The sequence below is a fragment of the Antrostomus carolinensis genome, unplaced genomic scaffold, assembly GCF_000700745.2.
Source record: "Antrostomus carolinensis isolate BGI_N321 unplaced genomic scaffold, ASM70074v2 scaffold45279, whole genome shotgun sequence".
NCBI lineage: Eukaryota > Metazoa > Chordata > Aves > Caprimulgiformes > Caprimulgidae > Antrostomus > Antrostomus carolinensis.
The window spans coordinates 38,891-55,600 of NW_010338845.1; the positions used below are offsets into that span (position 1 = coordinate 38,891).

The 16,710-nt window shown below is 38.0% G+C and overlaps 1 protein-coding gene across 2 annotated transcripts in view; it reads right to left on the minus strand.

Moving 5' to 3' along the window:
* Positions 1–15,713, minus strand: part of ORC3 (origin recognition complex subunit 3) — a 32,621-nt gene extending 16,908 nt beyond the window's left edge. For both annotated transcript variants that reach the window (XM_010175638.1, XM_010175637.1), the window contains exons 1-11: positions 15,690–15,713; positions 15,153–15,207; positions 12,376–12,473; positions 9,859–10,003; positions 8,498–8,602; positions 7,381–7,535; positions 6,274–6,410; positions 5,426–5,585; positions 4,654–4,767; positions 2,594–2,727; positions 2,049–2,112 (exon numbers count right to left, since the gene is read on the minus strand). In XM_010175638.1, coding sequence (XP_010173940.1) covers positions 2,049–2,112; positions 2,594–2,727; positions 4,654–4,767; positions 5,426–5,585; positions 6,274–6,410; positions 7,381–7,535; positions 8,498–8,602; positions 9,859–10,003; positions 12,376–12,473; positions 15,153–15,207; positions 15,690–15,713 — 1,191 coding nt within the window. The remainder of the gene's footprint in view (positions 1–2,048; positions 2,113–2,593; positions 2,728–4,653; positions 4,768–5,425; positions 5,586–6,273; positions 6,411–7,380; positions 7,536–8,497; positions 8,603–9,858; positions 10,004–12,375; positions 12,474–15,152; positions 15,208–15,689) is intronic.
* Positions 15,714–16,710: the final 997 nt, after the last annotated feature.

A 16,710-nucleotide genomic window follows, 5' to 3' on the forward strand; every position in this document is an offset into this window, starting at 1 on the left:
TAAAAAAGAAAATCCCCACCACAAAGAAAGCTGAGAGAAGAAAACAAGTTCTCTATAATGCAGCTCATTCCCCCAAAGCCACAGAACTATAGCATCTATATTTCCCTCATCTTGTTTCCCAGATCAAGACTGATGTACTTAATATAAATTGCAATGTAGTAGGACTATGTATTTTGCCAAATAACAGAGTGAAAAAGCATATTTTGTTTTAGAAGAGTTTGAAAACATTATCAGAAGACTATGCAACGTTGTTTCCATAAATACAGGTCGCCACATTTACTTAATTTCAGATTAAATTTGCCATGAAAACTTTAAGAGTATTACGTAATTACTTAATTAAGTAATTAGGATGTAAAATTGCTTTTAAAACTGATTATTCCAAATAGGTGGAACTCTTCCCATAGTTACTAAAAAAAGCGGTAACAACATGGAATATAAACTGCAGCTGACAAAGGGTCTCGCAGGTTTAGGTGCTAAGCTTCAACAAGCAATTCTACCTAGTCCTGAACAAGAACAGTAAATTTATATGTAGTATCACAGTGAATTTGAAAGTGTTTCCAAAGTTCAGAATGATATTGTAGGTTAGTATGACATACAGAATAAACAGCATCTCATTAATGCAGCTGCAGGGCCTTTTCTTCCCAGGCAGACTACACTGTCAGCATGGCAATGCAACAATAGTCCTACCCCTACTACAGAGAGGGGAACAAGTTTCTTCAATTAAAATTTGTCAGAAGCATCAAATGCACGTAAGCACAAGAATTCTGGCTTCTTTCCCAAACTTACAGGGTGAAGCTTGTGAAATAAGGGGTATGTTATTAAACAAATCATGTTTAAAACATATAAAGTTTAAGCTGATGAGTATTCAACTTTCAAAGTAGCAGCCCAAAACCAGAAGTGTCTTGGCTGCTCCTCTCCTGCTTCCTTCCTCCTGTTTTTTCAACAGAAGCATTTATGCACCTGCAGAGCAAACTACATTGGAGAAATCATTCTGCAGAGACAATCCAGCAAAAAAATTTCCATGTTCTTGTCTTTTTTTGGGGGGGTCATGTTACTTTAATTAGATTGTTTCTCCAATTACAATCATTGCACAACCACAAAAGCAGTTGTGCTGGCGTATCTGCTGAGTTGTGAATAAACAGCAAGAGAACAGCAGTAGCTTAAGCTGTTCTTGCCACTGAAGACTATGGATTATAAAACCATGTATAAATCATGTCTCACCTTGACTATTATAGTTGCATTGCACTTGCAAACTTGTCTGCTACCAGCCCCTCTTCCAGCCATTATCATTGCTGCTCACAGTTGCAAAGTCCTTACAGACCAGGAAGCTCTGCTTAGCTAAATTAATTGCTTTATCTCCAGTAGTACTATCTGCCTGACACATTAGCTATACTGGAAATGAAGAGTTAAGAGACACCCTTTACCCTGAGCAATGCTTCTACTGGGAGTAGTTCAGCTGGTGAAAATAACCAACAGATCTTTGTTGGTGAATTCCTAAAGGGCTCAAAACAGTAGTAGCCTGACTTGAATCACTTGACAAACCTTCAGATAAACATGTAACATAAATTAAAGTTTAAATCCTGTATGACACCTAGTGTGAATATGTGCCTCGGGACCCAGACTGCCCTGTTGAGTTCAATCAGAAACTACACAGAGGGTATGGAGGATTAAGAGCTTATGAAATAACCTCCAAGATTACTTACTCATTCTTCAAACACTTCACTGGCTTTCCAAGAAAGTCAGCCTGAGCAAACATTACAAGACAAGGACATAAATAAACCTTGTAACCTTCTTTTTAAGCAGTTATATTTCTAGCCACGGGTAAAAGTTGTGCAGCTTTGTATAAAGGTATACCTGGCAAGCCTACAGACTTAGAATTTCGACCTGCCAATCCTAATTCTCCATCACTGGACATGAAGCACAGTACATGGTGTATGAAAGATGTTATATGGAACTATACATCTTAGTCTTTTGTATTTTATTATGTTCCACAAACTAATATATTGGGAAGTTATTTTTGCTCTCCAAATATATTCTTAAAATTTTACCTTTAAGAAGTTGTCTTCTGTCAGCAGTGTAATCTGTTTCTCTGATACTTGACTTTCCACATACCTGATGGCAAGAAAAAACAATAACATGAAAATTATAATGTAAAGTATGATTAAAGATTATAGGATTAAAAAAATCAGTAATTTTATGCTGCTATAAGGATTTCTTTGGAAGATTCAAAAAGGGACAGTCAAATCCAGGAAGTTGAAAGGCCACTCCAAAATCCTAGAGATTATGCTCCAAGTCAGTTTAACAAGTTCAAAAGTGATTTATGGTTATTTGTCATAATAGCTTGTTTCTGGACTAAGAACAAGAGGAAAAAAAAAAAGTTCTAGTGATTACAGAAGCTGTACTCTCTGGTCCAGAAGATTAAGGTTTCCTGAAATTATTTATAACTGTCCTCCTTTTGATCGATTTACCTTTACTATAGAAACACACACACAAGTGATCTACAGTTTTCATGGAGCTACATTTACAAATTCCTTTTATCTTTTTTAAAGCTGACTAAACACAAGATTGTCCAAAAATTTATTTCTCCTTTTACCTTCTAAAAGATGGCAGTCTTCGAATGTTTTCACACTGATCATGTGATAAAGAATTTACTCTCTTCTTAGCATCTACCAGTTGGCAACACAGTACACTAAGAGGCTGGGAATAGAAGTGCTCCATAATACAGAGCTGAAAAACAAAGCAAGAACCAGTGACGTTAATAAAATTCACCCTCCCTGCTATATCTACCTTTTAATGCTTTCCTTTTACTACAGTGCATAGAGTAGTGCTCCAGTTCTAGAGCCCCCATCTCAAGAGAGACCTGGAGCAGCTAGAACAAGTCCAGAGGAGGCCACTAGGATGATCCAAGGGCTGGAGCACCTCTCCTATGAGGACAGGCTGAGAGAGTTGGGGCTGTTCAGCCTGGAAAAGAGAAGGCTCTGGGTAGACCTTATAGCGGCTTCCAGTACCTGAAGGGGCTACAAGAAAGCTGGGGAGGGACTTTTCATAAGGGCAACTAATGACAAAACAAGGGGAAATGGGTTTAAGCTGAAAGAGGGTAGGTTTAGATTAGATATTAGGAAGAAGTTCTTCACTGTGAGGGTGGTCAGACACTGGAACAGGTTGCCCAAGGAAGTTGTGGATGCTCCTCCCTGGAAGTGTTCAAGGCCAGGTTGGACGAGGCTTTGAGCAACCTGGTCTAGTGGAAGGGGTGCCTGCTGACGGCAGGAGGTTGGAACTAGATGATCTTTAAGGTCCCTTCCAACCCAAACCATTCTATGATTACAATGGTAGTAATGGTATTCCTTTAAAAACAAAATTCATCACAGTTCATAAATTTCCTGAAGTCACTGCAGAACACTCATCATTCAGTTTTAAACAGAGTCACTTAATTTCCTTTTTTGCTGTATGCGCTACTCATATTCATTACCTCACTGGTAACTACAGCTTGTCAAACACTCTCTGTTTCCCTATGTGAATTACTGCATTCCTTAGGTTATGTATTCATCCCCAGTGCTCACAAATACCAGAAGTATATATAGAGATATGAAAAGTAACTACTGTACACAAGCAAGCTTATCAGATCTTATTTGAAAAAAAAAACCAAAACCTTATTAAATCCTTGTGACTCTTTCAAAAGAGGTGTTGAAACCTATGAAAGCCCATGCAGGTCTGTCTGCAGGAAGAGGTACTATTGCCAGAATATGTATCCTGGTCATGTATAATCACTGAATCTGAGAGATTCTAAAGGTATATGACACTAAAAGGGCATATTTTACTAACAGGTTCACTCATGGAACCAAGCAAGAAAGAAACAATTTCACAATCCTGCATTAAAAGAGATTACAGGGACTACAAATTTGTCAGAGAACTCTTGTCTGCGATCCATAAAAGCTACAAGGAGGCTCAGACACAGAAATACATCTAGATATGAAGATCTATACAAGCCAATAAAAATATAATTTTTATTTTTAGCTCTGTATAGACTATTTTGGAAACCTTGAAGTCTTCCACTTTGCCTCCTGAAAGGGTAAATGTAATTCCCACATCGCTGCACAGCTGCTTGGAGCACAAGCACTACCTGCTACTCAAAGGCACACAGGAAATGACCCTACAGCTCCTGTTTCCCTGAAAAGATAAGAAGTGTGCATCCAGAAACCACGCCAGAAGAGTTCAAGTGGGAAAGAGATGCTGCTGTAGCCTACTCACACCATGACAAACCAGAGTACAAGGACCTGCTACAGAGGATCACAGCTGGAGAGTTCTGCCACGGGTGTTAGAAGCTAAAAGTTGACCTATAGCAAAATACAAGTCTTTCTACCCGCTATGGCAGGTTATCATTTTAAATGTAACCTTTAAATATATTTTTTTGTAGTGGAGTAAGCTTTTACATGCTTCTTCATACCTGTCCTACAAGTTTTCCCTTAAAACCTAAGCAATTAAGGTTTTAACTTTAAAACATCCACCAGTCCACAGATCCAAACCGTTTCCAAAGGACATTTTTTTTCCATCCAACTCAGTGACAGCAAGATTAGGACCTAAAAATCTTTCAGTGCCTAGTAATTATCTTTTGTTTTCACAACCATAATTTGAGTTCTTGTTACCATTGCCTACCTGAAATCCTTTGATAAAATTCTGGACAGAAAAATCATGGTACAAGAATATGTTGATGAGAACCTGCAGAACTTTCTCGCCCAGTTTAAAGGGAAGCTGGGTTGTCAGAAGCAGCTAAGGGAGATAAAAAGGAAAAGCAGCCATAGCAGAAATTATTTCTTGAATTCAGCTCAGGAAAATTTATATATACAATTTGATACAACTCTCAGTATGTGTTAGCATTCAACTAAAGGAGATACTAAATACACTGACAACTTCTAAAAACAGTATTGCTACTAAAATACCCATGCAAAGACTGATTTTCAGTTTATTATTTCACCACATTTTTGTAAGTACCTTTTACTAATATGCAACAATTGAAGTTAGTTTTGCTTATCACTATTTTTGTATTTTATTTAAGAATTACAAAAAACAGGACAGAGATTGCTTTAACAACCAGGGATACCCCTACCTTCAGCATGCATAACAGCGATTTTGGAAATCCTGCACAAAAGCAGCGTACCAAGAATCGCACAGCCACACTGTCTACATGGCATGACAATTTGGGATAACTCTGCTCATTTCTGAGAGGCAGCAAAATTCACACTGAACTGAATTTTTCAACGTTTAAAGCTTTTTTATAGAACGAAGTAAAACTCAAAGCATCACTTTAATGATGAGGTGGGAATGGAACAGATTCGATTTCAAAAGCGTCAGACAAACCTATTTTAAAGGCCACACGGACACTTTGGTTGAATACACACACACTCCTCCTATTTAGAAAGGGAATTACCTTGTCAATTAAAGTAGACAGGTGCTCCTTACAGGAAAGAGACTGGAAAAGCTCTATGCACAGCAGAGAGGAAACAGAGTGAGGAAGTAAGCTGTGGATAATCATTGGAGATGTAGCAATTCCAAAAATCAGTACTAGAGGTAACTGATGGATATGCTGACTAGATCATGGGAGAAGAGAGAAAAAAACCATAATAGTTACATTATAGAAAATCATGAAACAAATGCATTATGTTCCTACTACAGCACTGAGCTTCAATGCAGAAAGAGGTAAATTAAGAGATTTGTTGCCAGTAAACCAAAAGACTTCTGATGTGGAGTAAAATGGAAGGAAAAAATAAGGACAGAAGCACAGGAGCACCTGAAGTAGTCAGCTACTCGTTACAGATCCTGGCCAACAGTGAGAAATTAACTGGGTAAGTTTTACATACTCCTATTAGTAAACTAGTGACCTTTAAAGCAGCATTACATCAGTGGTCATACAAAAAATATACTCTGAAAACAATTTTAGAAGTCTACAGAAGAAAGATCTAGGCACCTTAAAAAATTAGTTTCACAATCACAAATTCTGTAACAACTAGTACCAATAAATCCTCTTACATGAAGAATTAAATCAGCGACCCAATACCTCAACCCAGCCCTTAGGTACTCTGGTTCAGAGTCCCAAGTTTGCTTTAGGATAATGTATACCCAAAACCTAGCAAATAGGTTTTTGCTCAATCACTGCTGCAAAGAAGCAGCATCAATATTTGATTCCGACTCTCCACTGGCCTCACTGTTACACTTCAAAACAGTTGCAAATAGGAAATGGGTAAAGGAGTGGAAGAACTAAACTTCAGGTCATGTTACCTGCTGATGACTATGAAGTCTTGAAGTACTTTTGTGGTGAAACTTTCCATGTCTTTGAATATGACTACAACTGGAGGAGATTGCAGGTGTCTGGAAGAAGTAGATCGTTTTTTGCTCGGAGTTTCAGAATCTTTTTTCTTTAAAGCCATTCATTACGCATTAATGAAACAGAAGACAGGAAAATAAAAAGACTGATTCACATATAGGGTATTAGAATGCTCCAAAGTGACATGACTGACTTTCTGTAACAGTCATATTTATTATTAGTTTTGCAACAGTTGTGTTTATTATTAGCATCTAGAATCACAGTTTTTCTTCCTTCTGTTTGGCACAGCAGGAAATACAAAGAATAAACAATTTTTAAAACCCCACATTCCAACAAAGACAAGAATAGCTCTGTGAGACAGAACTGGTGAAATTCTGTTGGGATTGTGGGAGAAGATTTGAGCTGTGTACACGGATGTTGCCCATTTCCTGTATCTTTACCCAGTAATAAAAAGAACATGTACTCATTAAACTTTCATTTAACACACTGCTCTGATGAAGTCATCATAAAATCAGTTCTAATTTTTATTCATGACAGAAACAAAACTTCATTAGCTTTATTAAATACAAAGATACAAATACATTCTGAAGGTTATTTTCTCACTGCTTGTCAATGTAGTGTGGCTGCAGATGACATAATGGCACATTAGCAGTAACATAGTGCCTTTCCCCTGGATGGCTGTTCTTTCCTAAAGTTTTGTTTTAATAAACAAAACATCTCAGCACTCCTGGGAGAAAAGCATCCGGCATGAAGTTGATACTGCATTTTAAGTTTCTAGTTCTCAAGTTAACATGATAAAATAGTACTTTTTGCTTATTTTTCAGAATTCTGACGTTCATACCTTGTCAGAAACTAACTCCACATTTGTTATATATGTTACAGATTTATATTCAAATCACCTCAATCTCAGTTATTTTTTTAGTATTAAATGAAAAGTTAACCTTTGGTATTTTTTCCACTACAGCACAGAAACTTGAGTTATTCAATTTCTTTTTTAAAAGCATCTAAAGGTCAGGCATATTTATAAACTGGTGATATTAAAAAAATAAAAGTAATCATACCTTTGTTACACTCTCATACCAGTCGATAAGAGAAGACATTGAACAACGTATTCTCCTCTGGGAAACCTGCACATAGTCCTCGTCTTCCAATGAGTCCACATCTACATAGCAGTTCATCAGCTGCCCCATCAGCTTCTGCATCAGATTTTTTATGCCTTCACAACACATTTTTAGTCACACAATAAAGACATTTGGTTATTTGGTAACACTTCTCCAACTCATACTCTAAAAAACTACCCCAAGTTATCACTTACTGTTTTTCACTTTTATGATTATTCTCCTTCTCTCTCCAGAATGCACATCTCGTGCTTCAGAAAGCTTGAAATATTAATGACAAGCATGATGTCCATGCAATAAAAATAATCCTATTAATTCACCTAAAGAGCAACAATTCAAGATAAGTTGTTGGCCCTGCACCTTTCTTGAACTCCAGCCACATGCTATTAAAGTGACCTAAAAATAAATAAGGCAGCCAATCCATAAATCTGAGGATGCTGCCGTAAGTGATTTTAATCTTTTTACTTAAAAAATAAAAAAGGAGCAAGGAGAGTGGGATAAAATTTTATTCTGCCCATTCCCTAACTGTAATAATGTGACTGTAAGCATTTAAAAAGTGGAATATGTACAGAGAATCACAGCATCATAGAAACATTTAGGTTGGAAAAGACCTTTAAGATCATTGAGTCCAACCATTAACCTAACACTGCTAAGTCCACCTCTAAACCATGCCCCCGAGTGCCACATCTTAGAATGGTTTGAGTTGTAAGGGACCTTTAAAGGTCATCTAGTCCAACCCCCATACACACATACCTACACACACTGTCCAGTTAAACAAGAGGAAAGCCAGCCTACAATATCAACATGCACTACACTAAGCAGCATGGTCTTGACATTATACTACAACTAAGTAATATTTCAGTCTTCATTGTTTAAACAGAACTGGATACCTCTTAAAATACAGTAGGCATTACTGCTATGTTAACACAGGATTGAGCAACTCCAGAAAGTCTTCAAGATCCCTCCATCCCATTATTCTTACATTTTGGGGTAAAAGCTAGAATTTCTAGTTAAGTGACAGCTTATTCAGATGAAGAAGCAAAGCTATTGCAGTATTTACCTGGGCAATCTTTGGCTTCCAGCAAGGCTATATAAGGAGTAATGTTATTCTGAAGGACTTCTGAGAGACTTCTAAAAGTCAAGTCATGATCTGTAACATTTACACCTAGAAGAAAGATAAATTTTTAAGGGCATTTTTCCTGTAATTTGTGACCACAATGTCTGATTAATAAACTGAACAGCAGAAAGTACCTCAAATATTCAAGAAACGAATGAAAAGCATCACGACATCTATGAGGAAAGATGAAAAACTAGCACAAAATTAGACATACATGTTAATACTAGCTGATGAAAAGGAACACAGAGTCACTGCAAAGGCCCCTCCTATAGTTTGGAGGGTTTTTTGTTTTGTTTTGTTTTGTTTTTTTTCCAAAGATTTCTCATGGGTGCAAACCTGCAAGGAGCAGGATTGGTTTTTTAACTTCCCTGCACCTCATACCCTCAGAAACCATCCAGGGTCATCCAAGGCCTGCAGACAATAAGATGAAATTCTCCTTCTCTAGAAGAGCAGTGTGTACACCTGAGACCTGAATCCTCATATGGCTTATGTAAGGATGAAAATTACTATGAGTTACTTTGAATTACAGTCTGAATATACCATGAACTACTCAATATTTATTGCCTTTGTTAACATCGTTAAAAAAGGAACAAGCCTCTCCAGAAGGCAATTCACAGCTTCTTCCACAGAAACATTCAGAGCAGGAACTTCTCACTTTCTGCTGCCTACAAAAGCAGATTACCTTCCAGGCTTAGTTAGTGCTGACATGGTAAATCTGAAACACAGGCCTGATTTGATTCCCTAAAATGATCCACTGAAAATACAATCAGGTTGCCTTGAACCAGGTTTAGGATTAGTTACAATCCTTTGAAAGAAAGGCTGGGAGGGAAAAAAAAACAAACTTCAGAACTTGACTAACTTCAGTATCTTCAGCTATTTTCTTCACCCTCTGCTCCTTTTCCAACATGACGACACTGCTTTTCTACACATAAAGACGCACTGCATATCAGAAATACAGAAGCTGTGTAATTCCATGGGTAGTCATAGAAACCACCAAGCATGTTCGTGGCAGAAACAGAGAGAATCAAAGCATCTCCAGTGCATCAGGCACAAAAAAAAGAAAAATCACTACCAGCTGCCTAAGACAGATCTTTAAGGAAGGTGTTACCTTACTGCATTATTATGCATACAGACAAAGGGGAAGGAGGTCTTACCCTGTCTCCTTCTCCCAGCCCAATCCCCTCTGTTAACATTTCTGAAGCTGATACTGCTCACAGTAATTGCTGGAAGTCAGCAATATATTTTTCTTTGATCTGTGTCAGTTTTAAGCAGACTAAAATAACAAAACATATTTTAAAAATTACCTAAGACAAGAGATGCAGTAGGGATTTCTCTGGTCTTCATCCGACAAGTCCATTCTGTTGTCTTCTCTTGGAACTCAGAATGAGACTGCCTCAAAAAACTTACTAGGTTATCAAATAACTGCTTATTCAAGTCTTCTTGTATTTGCTGTAAACAAACACAGAGAGATTTTATTTCTAAAATTGTGGAAACACCAGCATATCTTCCATTTCCTACATAATTTTTGATCCTTCAAACTCCAGGGTAAAATTTTAAATAACATGAAGTTTTCCTGTGAACTATAAACACACTAATTTATTCACTGTGTGGCAAACACAGACATTTCCCATCTTGGAACTTCTGGTCAAACGCCTCAACAATAACTTGGAAAGTAAATAAGCTTAACTATGTTGTCACACCACAGGCTTTAAAGAAGGAAAAAAAAACCCACACTGACAAAGTGTAAGTGACATAGGAGGAATAAAACAACATAATTAGTTTCTGGAAGAATGTTAATGAAAATTTCTATTATTTCCTCTTGGCTTACAAAACAGCTGTAAATATTTTTCTGAGAAATCTGTATGTGAGCAAACACTCAGCTCCTCCAAATCTAATTCAGGATGAAAGAAAAAAATTAATAAACAAAAGTATTAAGTATGTTTTATAGGAAAAAATACTAAATCTCATGGCTGCCACATTGACCATGCTGTCTTTTGCCCTTCAGGATTATTTTCATACAAGAATATATGCAGGAATATATGGAAAGGTGACAGAAAGCAGGGGGAGATAAAAATTGTAAAGGCAGAAATATAGTGGCAGCATTTTGTATTTCTTTTAGTACATATGTGTCTTTGGAAATCTGTCTCTAATCCAAGATATGCCTTCTGCTAGAACAGACATAAAAAAAGCTGTATGCTGAAGTTCAGGATATCAGTATATACTCTAGAACACAGATGTCAGAAACAAGATTAGATCCCTGCCCCCAATAAAATCATCATCAAGATTTTTTTAGAAACAGGAAGTGACACACACAGCAGTGAACTTGATTTTCAACAAAGTGGCAAAGGCCATCTCCAGCAGCATTGATGAGGCAGCTATCAAAGGAGTTCAGGTCACATCTCCAGGAGATCACACATGATGCCACCTCAAAAACCTGAGCCCTGTTTCCATTATACAGAAGAGTTCCTAGCAGCCTCAAAGAGAACAAAGGCAGCAGATTCAGAACAGGAGAGAATGACAGTTTTGCAGATGGCAGAGAGGCTTTCTCTATAATGGGCTGTGCCTGCTGCTCTGGGAGAAATCCTTGTAGAGCACTAGGAAAAAAACCAAAACAAAACCCAACACTTCTTCAACATGAAAATCCTGCAGCCACTGTCGGCGATGTAGAAGAATTGTCTCAAAAGCCTTGACAACACTGTGCCAAAGAAAGAAGATCCAAGAAAAGGTCTTCTAGAAGTAGCTACAGAATGTCACCTTCCCTGTAGTCCACTGTGCAGCTGACAAGGCAGTTTCTGGGGCAGCTGCCAACATTACTGCCAATGCTGGTAGCTAACCCATCAAGCTGGAGCAGTTGGCAGGAAGACACCAAATACACCTCCGCAAACTTCTGTGTGTTCCCTAGAATCAGCACTGCGATGCAGTGCACTGCTTTGCTCAGTCCAGCTAGTTAATAGTTTGGAAAGGGTGCTGACTACTCAAAGTGAGGACGATCATGGAATAGTAGGAACAGAAACAGAGGAATTTATGAGTTTAGCGCAAGGGTCCAGATTGGAAGCTACACCCAGATGGCTTCTACTGCACATTCCAAAACAAAGGTTGGAAAAAAAAATTTCATAATGTCTCGAGCCCCACAGCAGGCAGAGGAATACAAAACACTTGCCCAGAATCCTTGACACTGAATAGAGGAGGAAATCCCTGCTGTACAGAAGCAACTTTCATACTACAGCACAAGCCAGCTGGCTACAGGGACACAACAACAGCATGCCATCTAACCCACAATTAGGAGGTCACACCTCAGTATGAAATTAACTCCGATCCCCACCAGAAAACCCCACTGACACTGTCTGTACCAATTCAGTAGACTGTCCTTGCAACTGTGTCATTCACCATTTGACATCCATGCAGTCACATAAATCCACTGTGAATCCTGGGCTGCTATGAAACCCGTAACGCTGAGGTCAAGAGCAGCCCAAAATCCTCAGAGGACTGGCAAGCACATAACTGAATTGAAGGCAGAAAACAGCAATATGCCAGGAATTAATAAAAAGGACAGTTAATAAGAATAGAAGCTCAGAAGCTACAGCTTGAAGCATTAAAAGCATGTAGTTGTATGGTGAGAAGTAATGTGTAACTGATGGATTTATTATTACTATTTTATATTCTAGACAGGAATTTCAGTCTCAGTCAATATTTCTGGTCCTTTTATTGCTTTAACTAATTGCACTTTTAAGTGTGTTAAAAATAAGAACTTGAGAAACAAAGAAACAAGCAGCATTTTTATAAATGCAAAACACTGCTTTAGTATTAGGTGCAAGACTCACCTCTGTTTCCGATTTGATCTGATTCCATAAGGACTGGCAAGTAGCAAATCGCAACTCAGTATCATCTGAATCACTGTTTCTCTCTCCAAAATAATTAGCTAGAAAGACAGAAAGTGAAGTCAAGCAAAAATAAGATTATTAAAACAAAACATTTTTTTGTGGAGAATAAAACAAAGCACCCAAATGAAACAAGAACCTCTTAACCCATGTATATATCTGAGGGAGATGACTTTTCTCTTAATCAACTAATTAAATGCTGGTATCAAGTAGAATAAGTGAGGAACAAGCAGAATCTATTACCCAAGCATGCAGGCAAAAGGTAAAGAATGGCTTCCATCTCAAGCCCCAGATGAGATAAAGGCTAAATCAGAGCACACAGCCTTTACTATTAAAATCAAGTAATTAAAAAAAAAAATTATTTCCCTTGCTTCAGAAAGTTTTGTGGGTCTCTTTCACCTATTAAATATTCAATCCTCCTTCACTATTACAGTCAGAACCATAAAGACTTGCAAGAACAGATACATGAAAATCCTTTCTGTTCCCCGGGAAAGATGCAGGTAACACCAATTTCCTGAAAATAATAAGGCATACCAGGAAAGGACTGTCAAGGTATAAAATACACATGAAATACAGATTTATTTATTTAAAAGAAATACATTTAACCAACGCAACTATGCCAGCAAAACTTCCAAGCGCAAAACCAGGCACATTTCTGGCTCCCCTCTAAGTTGCCTCTCACTTCTATACATGCTCTTTATGAAAAAGAAAAGGAAAAATCAGATCCTTTTTGGTAAAACAGTGTCTTAGCACATTTTCTGAATACCTCTGGCTTCCCAGGTGCTGCTCTGCCTCACAGATGTGAGCACAGAAACTCTCTACCAGCTTCCAACTAAGAAGGAAAGACGGAGCTGGGAGTAAAATGGGAGACTGAATAGAAACTAGTATAATTGAGTGAGAGCTTTCTTGTTGTTTTTCCTCCCACATTCACACAGTCTACATTTCCCTGAAGAAAAAAAGAAGAAAAAAAGAAGAAAAAAAGAAGAAAAAAAAAAGAAAAAGCACTATCCTACTCCCAGCATAAACATTTAGCAGGTCTGTTGTAGGTTTAATGCTTCACTAACATCACCTGGAAGAACACAAAGACTGTAGGTTAAGTAAACAGTCTGTTAACTGTTGCTACAAGGTGACATTAAACATAATTGTTTTTTTCTAAACATACACATATAAAAATTTCATTTGCTAGCCATGAATGTCCATTTAGTGGCCACTCAATGGAGCATCAGCAGTGGCCAGATATCTAGAAAAGAATCAGTCGATGAGCATATTTAATCTCCTAATTAAATCTCACAATTAAAACCACCCAAAACAGCTCTGTAAACGAAGAACAAGAGGCATCCCTCATCCTGCACTTTCATTGTCTCCCCTAAACCAACACCTCATTTGTATCTCTTAAGAAAAATCACTTAAAATACATAATCCACTCTGATTACACAGGTCTTAGGCTTTTAGTCAAAGAAAATCCAGCCACCACATTAGTGGTAATATGCCAAGGCACAATTCTTTTATACTACCAAAACTCAACCGTGCACAGAAGGCCTTTTGTGGGGTGCAACAGTATTATCAACTATCAATGCTGTGAAGTTTCCCAACTGAAACTTCCCATTTGACAGGCCTGGGCTTCCAAACTGAATGGAGGCACATCAAAGTACTGTTTATTTGGAACAGCACTCTAACCAACTGCTGTGGCAGCCAAACGAGCTCACCTCTGCCTCTCTTTTACAGGTAGTTCAGTCAAATTTATTTTTCTGTCTCAAAGCATTTGCTAACTAGAACAACATTAGCATTACTAAGCTTGCAAAACCAAAAATATCCAGCAAGGGATAAAATTTCAATGTGGTTTAAGTGCATAGGTCTTGGTTGTTGATTTAATTACCTGGCAATGACTTGGAATGACAGATTGGATTCTATTTCCCTGCCTCTCATTCCCTGAGCTACAGATGTGACAACTCTCATGGAAAAAATAACTTGGGATTAATTTTAAAGCAGGTGTTACGGTCAGTCCCTCTGGTAGTGAATGAGCCTGGGGCAATTTCCACAAAAATCTGGCCCTATTAGTTTCCCCTCCACCTTTTTTATACAAATTGTCACACTTTTTGACAGCTCTGGTGCTGCCCAGAAAAGTTTAACCTGGGAATAAGAATAGTAAATTTCCTAGCTGAGTCTCAAACAGCAGCTATTTGAGCAGCATTATTTGTGGCTTCAATAAGAGTCAGTCCTGTTCAGTCTTCCTCAAATGACAATGACCTGTATACACAGTATACAGGCTGGAGAAAAAAAAATATATATAGCAAACCACTAGCCGACAGAAGCTACTTCACAAATGGGTTTTCTTTCTCTTTTCCTCAAGAAACTTAGGCAAACTACCACAAATATGATGAGACTTATGAATGGGATATAATTTCCAACTCCCATAGCTTAGAAGTGGCTCATTCAGACTCTTCAGATAAATAGTTTGTCAGCTGGTAAACAATTTATGGTAGCATGGAAAGGATTTCTGTGAAAAAAATTTGCAAAGACAAAGATAACTACACAATCTTGAATACTGGAGAAGAAAAAAACATTTACATTAGCCAACAGCTTGCTGGGGATCCTCTGAAGAAATGAGTTTTCAGGAATACTGACATCGAGGAGCAACAGAAATCCTCAGAATTCAGCCACATGTGGTGAACCTTCCAGGATTAACCCCAGTATAGCAACATGTATCAAAATGCACTCACCTGTTTTCTGAGACACCCTTCTCTTCTTAGGACTTGGTTTAAAAACAAAGCAGCCCTAGAGAATAGCAAAAAAAAATACAAACTTCAACATGAGCATCCATCTGACCAGCTCCTGAGGCTGCTTCATTCTCCTTTAATTTCAGTGTTCCATTAAGCCAACAATTTGAATTGAACTGCCAGCATCTTAAGGATATCAATTTGCATGTTGTCCCTTTATATGAACGTTTCAAGCTGGATAACTAGTGGAATCAGTATCCCAGCAGATTTGGGAGGAACTTTCTCACATTTCCATTATGTTCTTCAATTCAACCATCAACTAGAGCAGCAGCAGAATCTTTAAACTTCTCATAACCTCCAACTTTAGAGGTTTAGAATTAAGAGGAAATGATTCCCTGAGGACACATCAATGGAGTTTTCTCAGTATAGTTTCAGTTAAAAACAAAAAAATCAAAAGCAAGAGGCTGGGATGCATAGAAAAGGTGACCCAGAATAACGCAACGAGTATTACTAAGTCCCTTACAGAAGCCAATGACAAGCCTTAGCTACAGAGGACAAGTGCATCCCAGCTTCAGAAAGTAAAGATGGTTAGAAGCAGAATGACAAATGGTTTGGAAAAGGTTCAGATAAACAAAACCCCTAGTTCCAAGGAAGTCCTACAGACAGAAGTAATCTCCCAGTTAGATTAGTTTAATTACAAAGGAGGAGGAAATAAAACACAAGTACTAAGCTTTACATTCGGGAAGATTTTTTTTTCTTTTTCCTCTAGAAAATCTGAAATATCTTCCCTCATCCTCTCAAATAAAATCTCATCTCTTTTGTAGAGTTATAATAATTTCCTATATATGAGAAAACATACGCATTCCCCAACTCTCACTGCGAGGTTCTTGTGCTACAGCATCGGGGAAGGAAACATACAAGTGTTCAAGACAGATAAAGAGTGATTCTCTGTGAGGGTGGCCAGACACTGGAACAGGTTGCCCAAGGAAGTTGTGGATGCCCCCTCCCTGGAGGTGTTTAAGGCCAGGCTGGATGAGGCTTTGAGCAACCTGGTCTAGTGGAAGGTGTCCCTGCTGATGGCAGGGGGTTGGAACTCGATGATCTTTAAGGTCCCTTCCAACCCAAACCATTCTATGATTTCTCCACGGAGATGCTTACATAAGCAGAGGTTACTGACCTTAACCTGGGACATTTCAGCCACTAGAATTAGAATGATCTAGTGAAAATAAAACTCCAGAGGTACATTCAGTTTTCACCACAGGCACTAGTGAGTTGGGTGACTTCAGACATGTTATTTCTCTTCTGATACAAATAAGAAATTGCAGTAAAACGCTGAAGACAATATCAGCCTTATGAATTGGAGATGCCTTCAGATACTTTCAATTTTACCACCTGTATCAGCAACCATCTAAAACTGGCTGGACAAAAGTTGTGGTTACCCTACAGATACTAAACACTCTGGAACAATTCCACTACAAAAAGCTACGCTACAGCCTTATTTAGGCTGCAGTACGCACAACGTGTCAGAACAGTCATTCAACTGGAATTGGTCAAAATAACT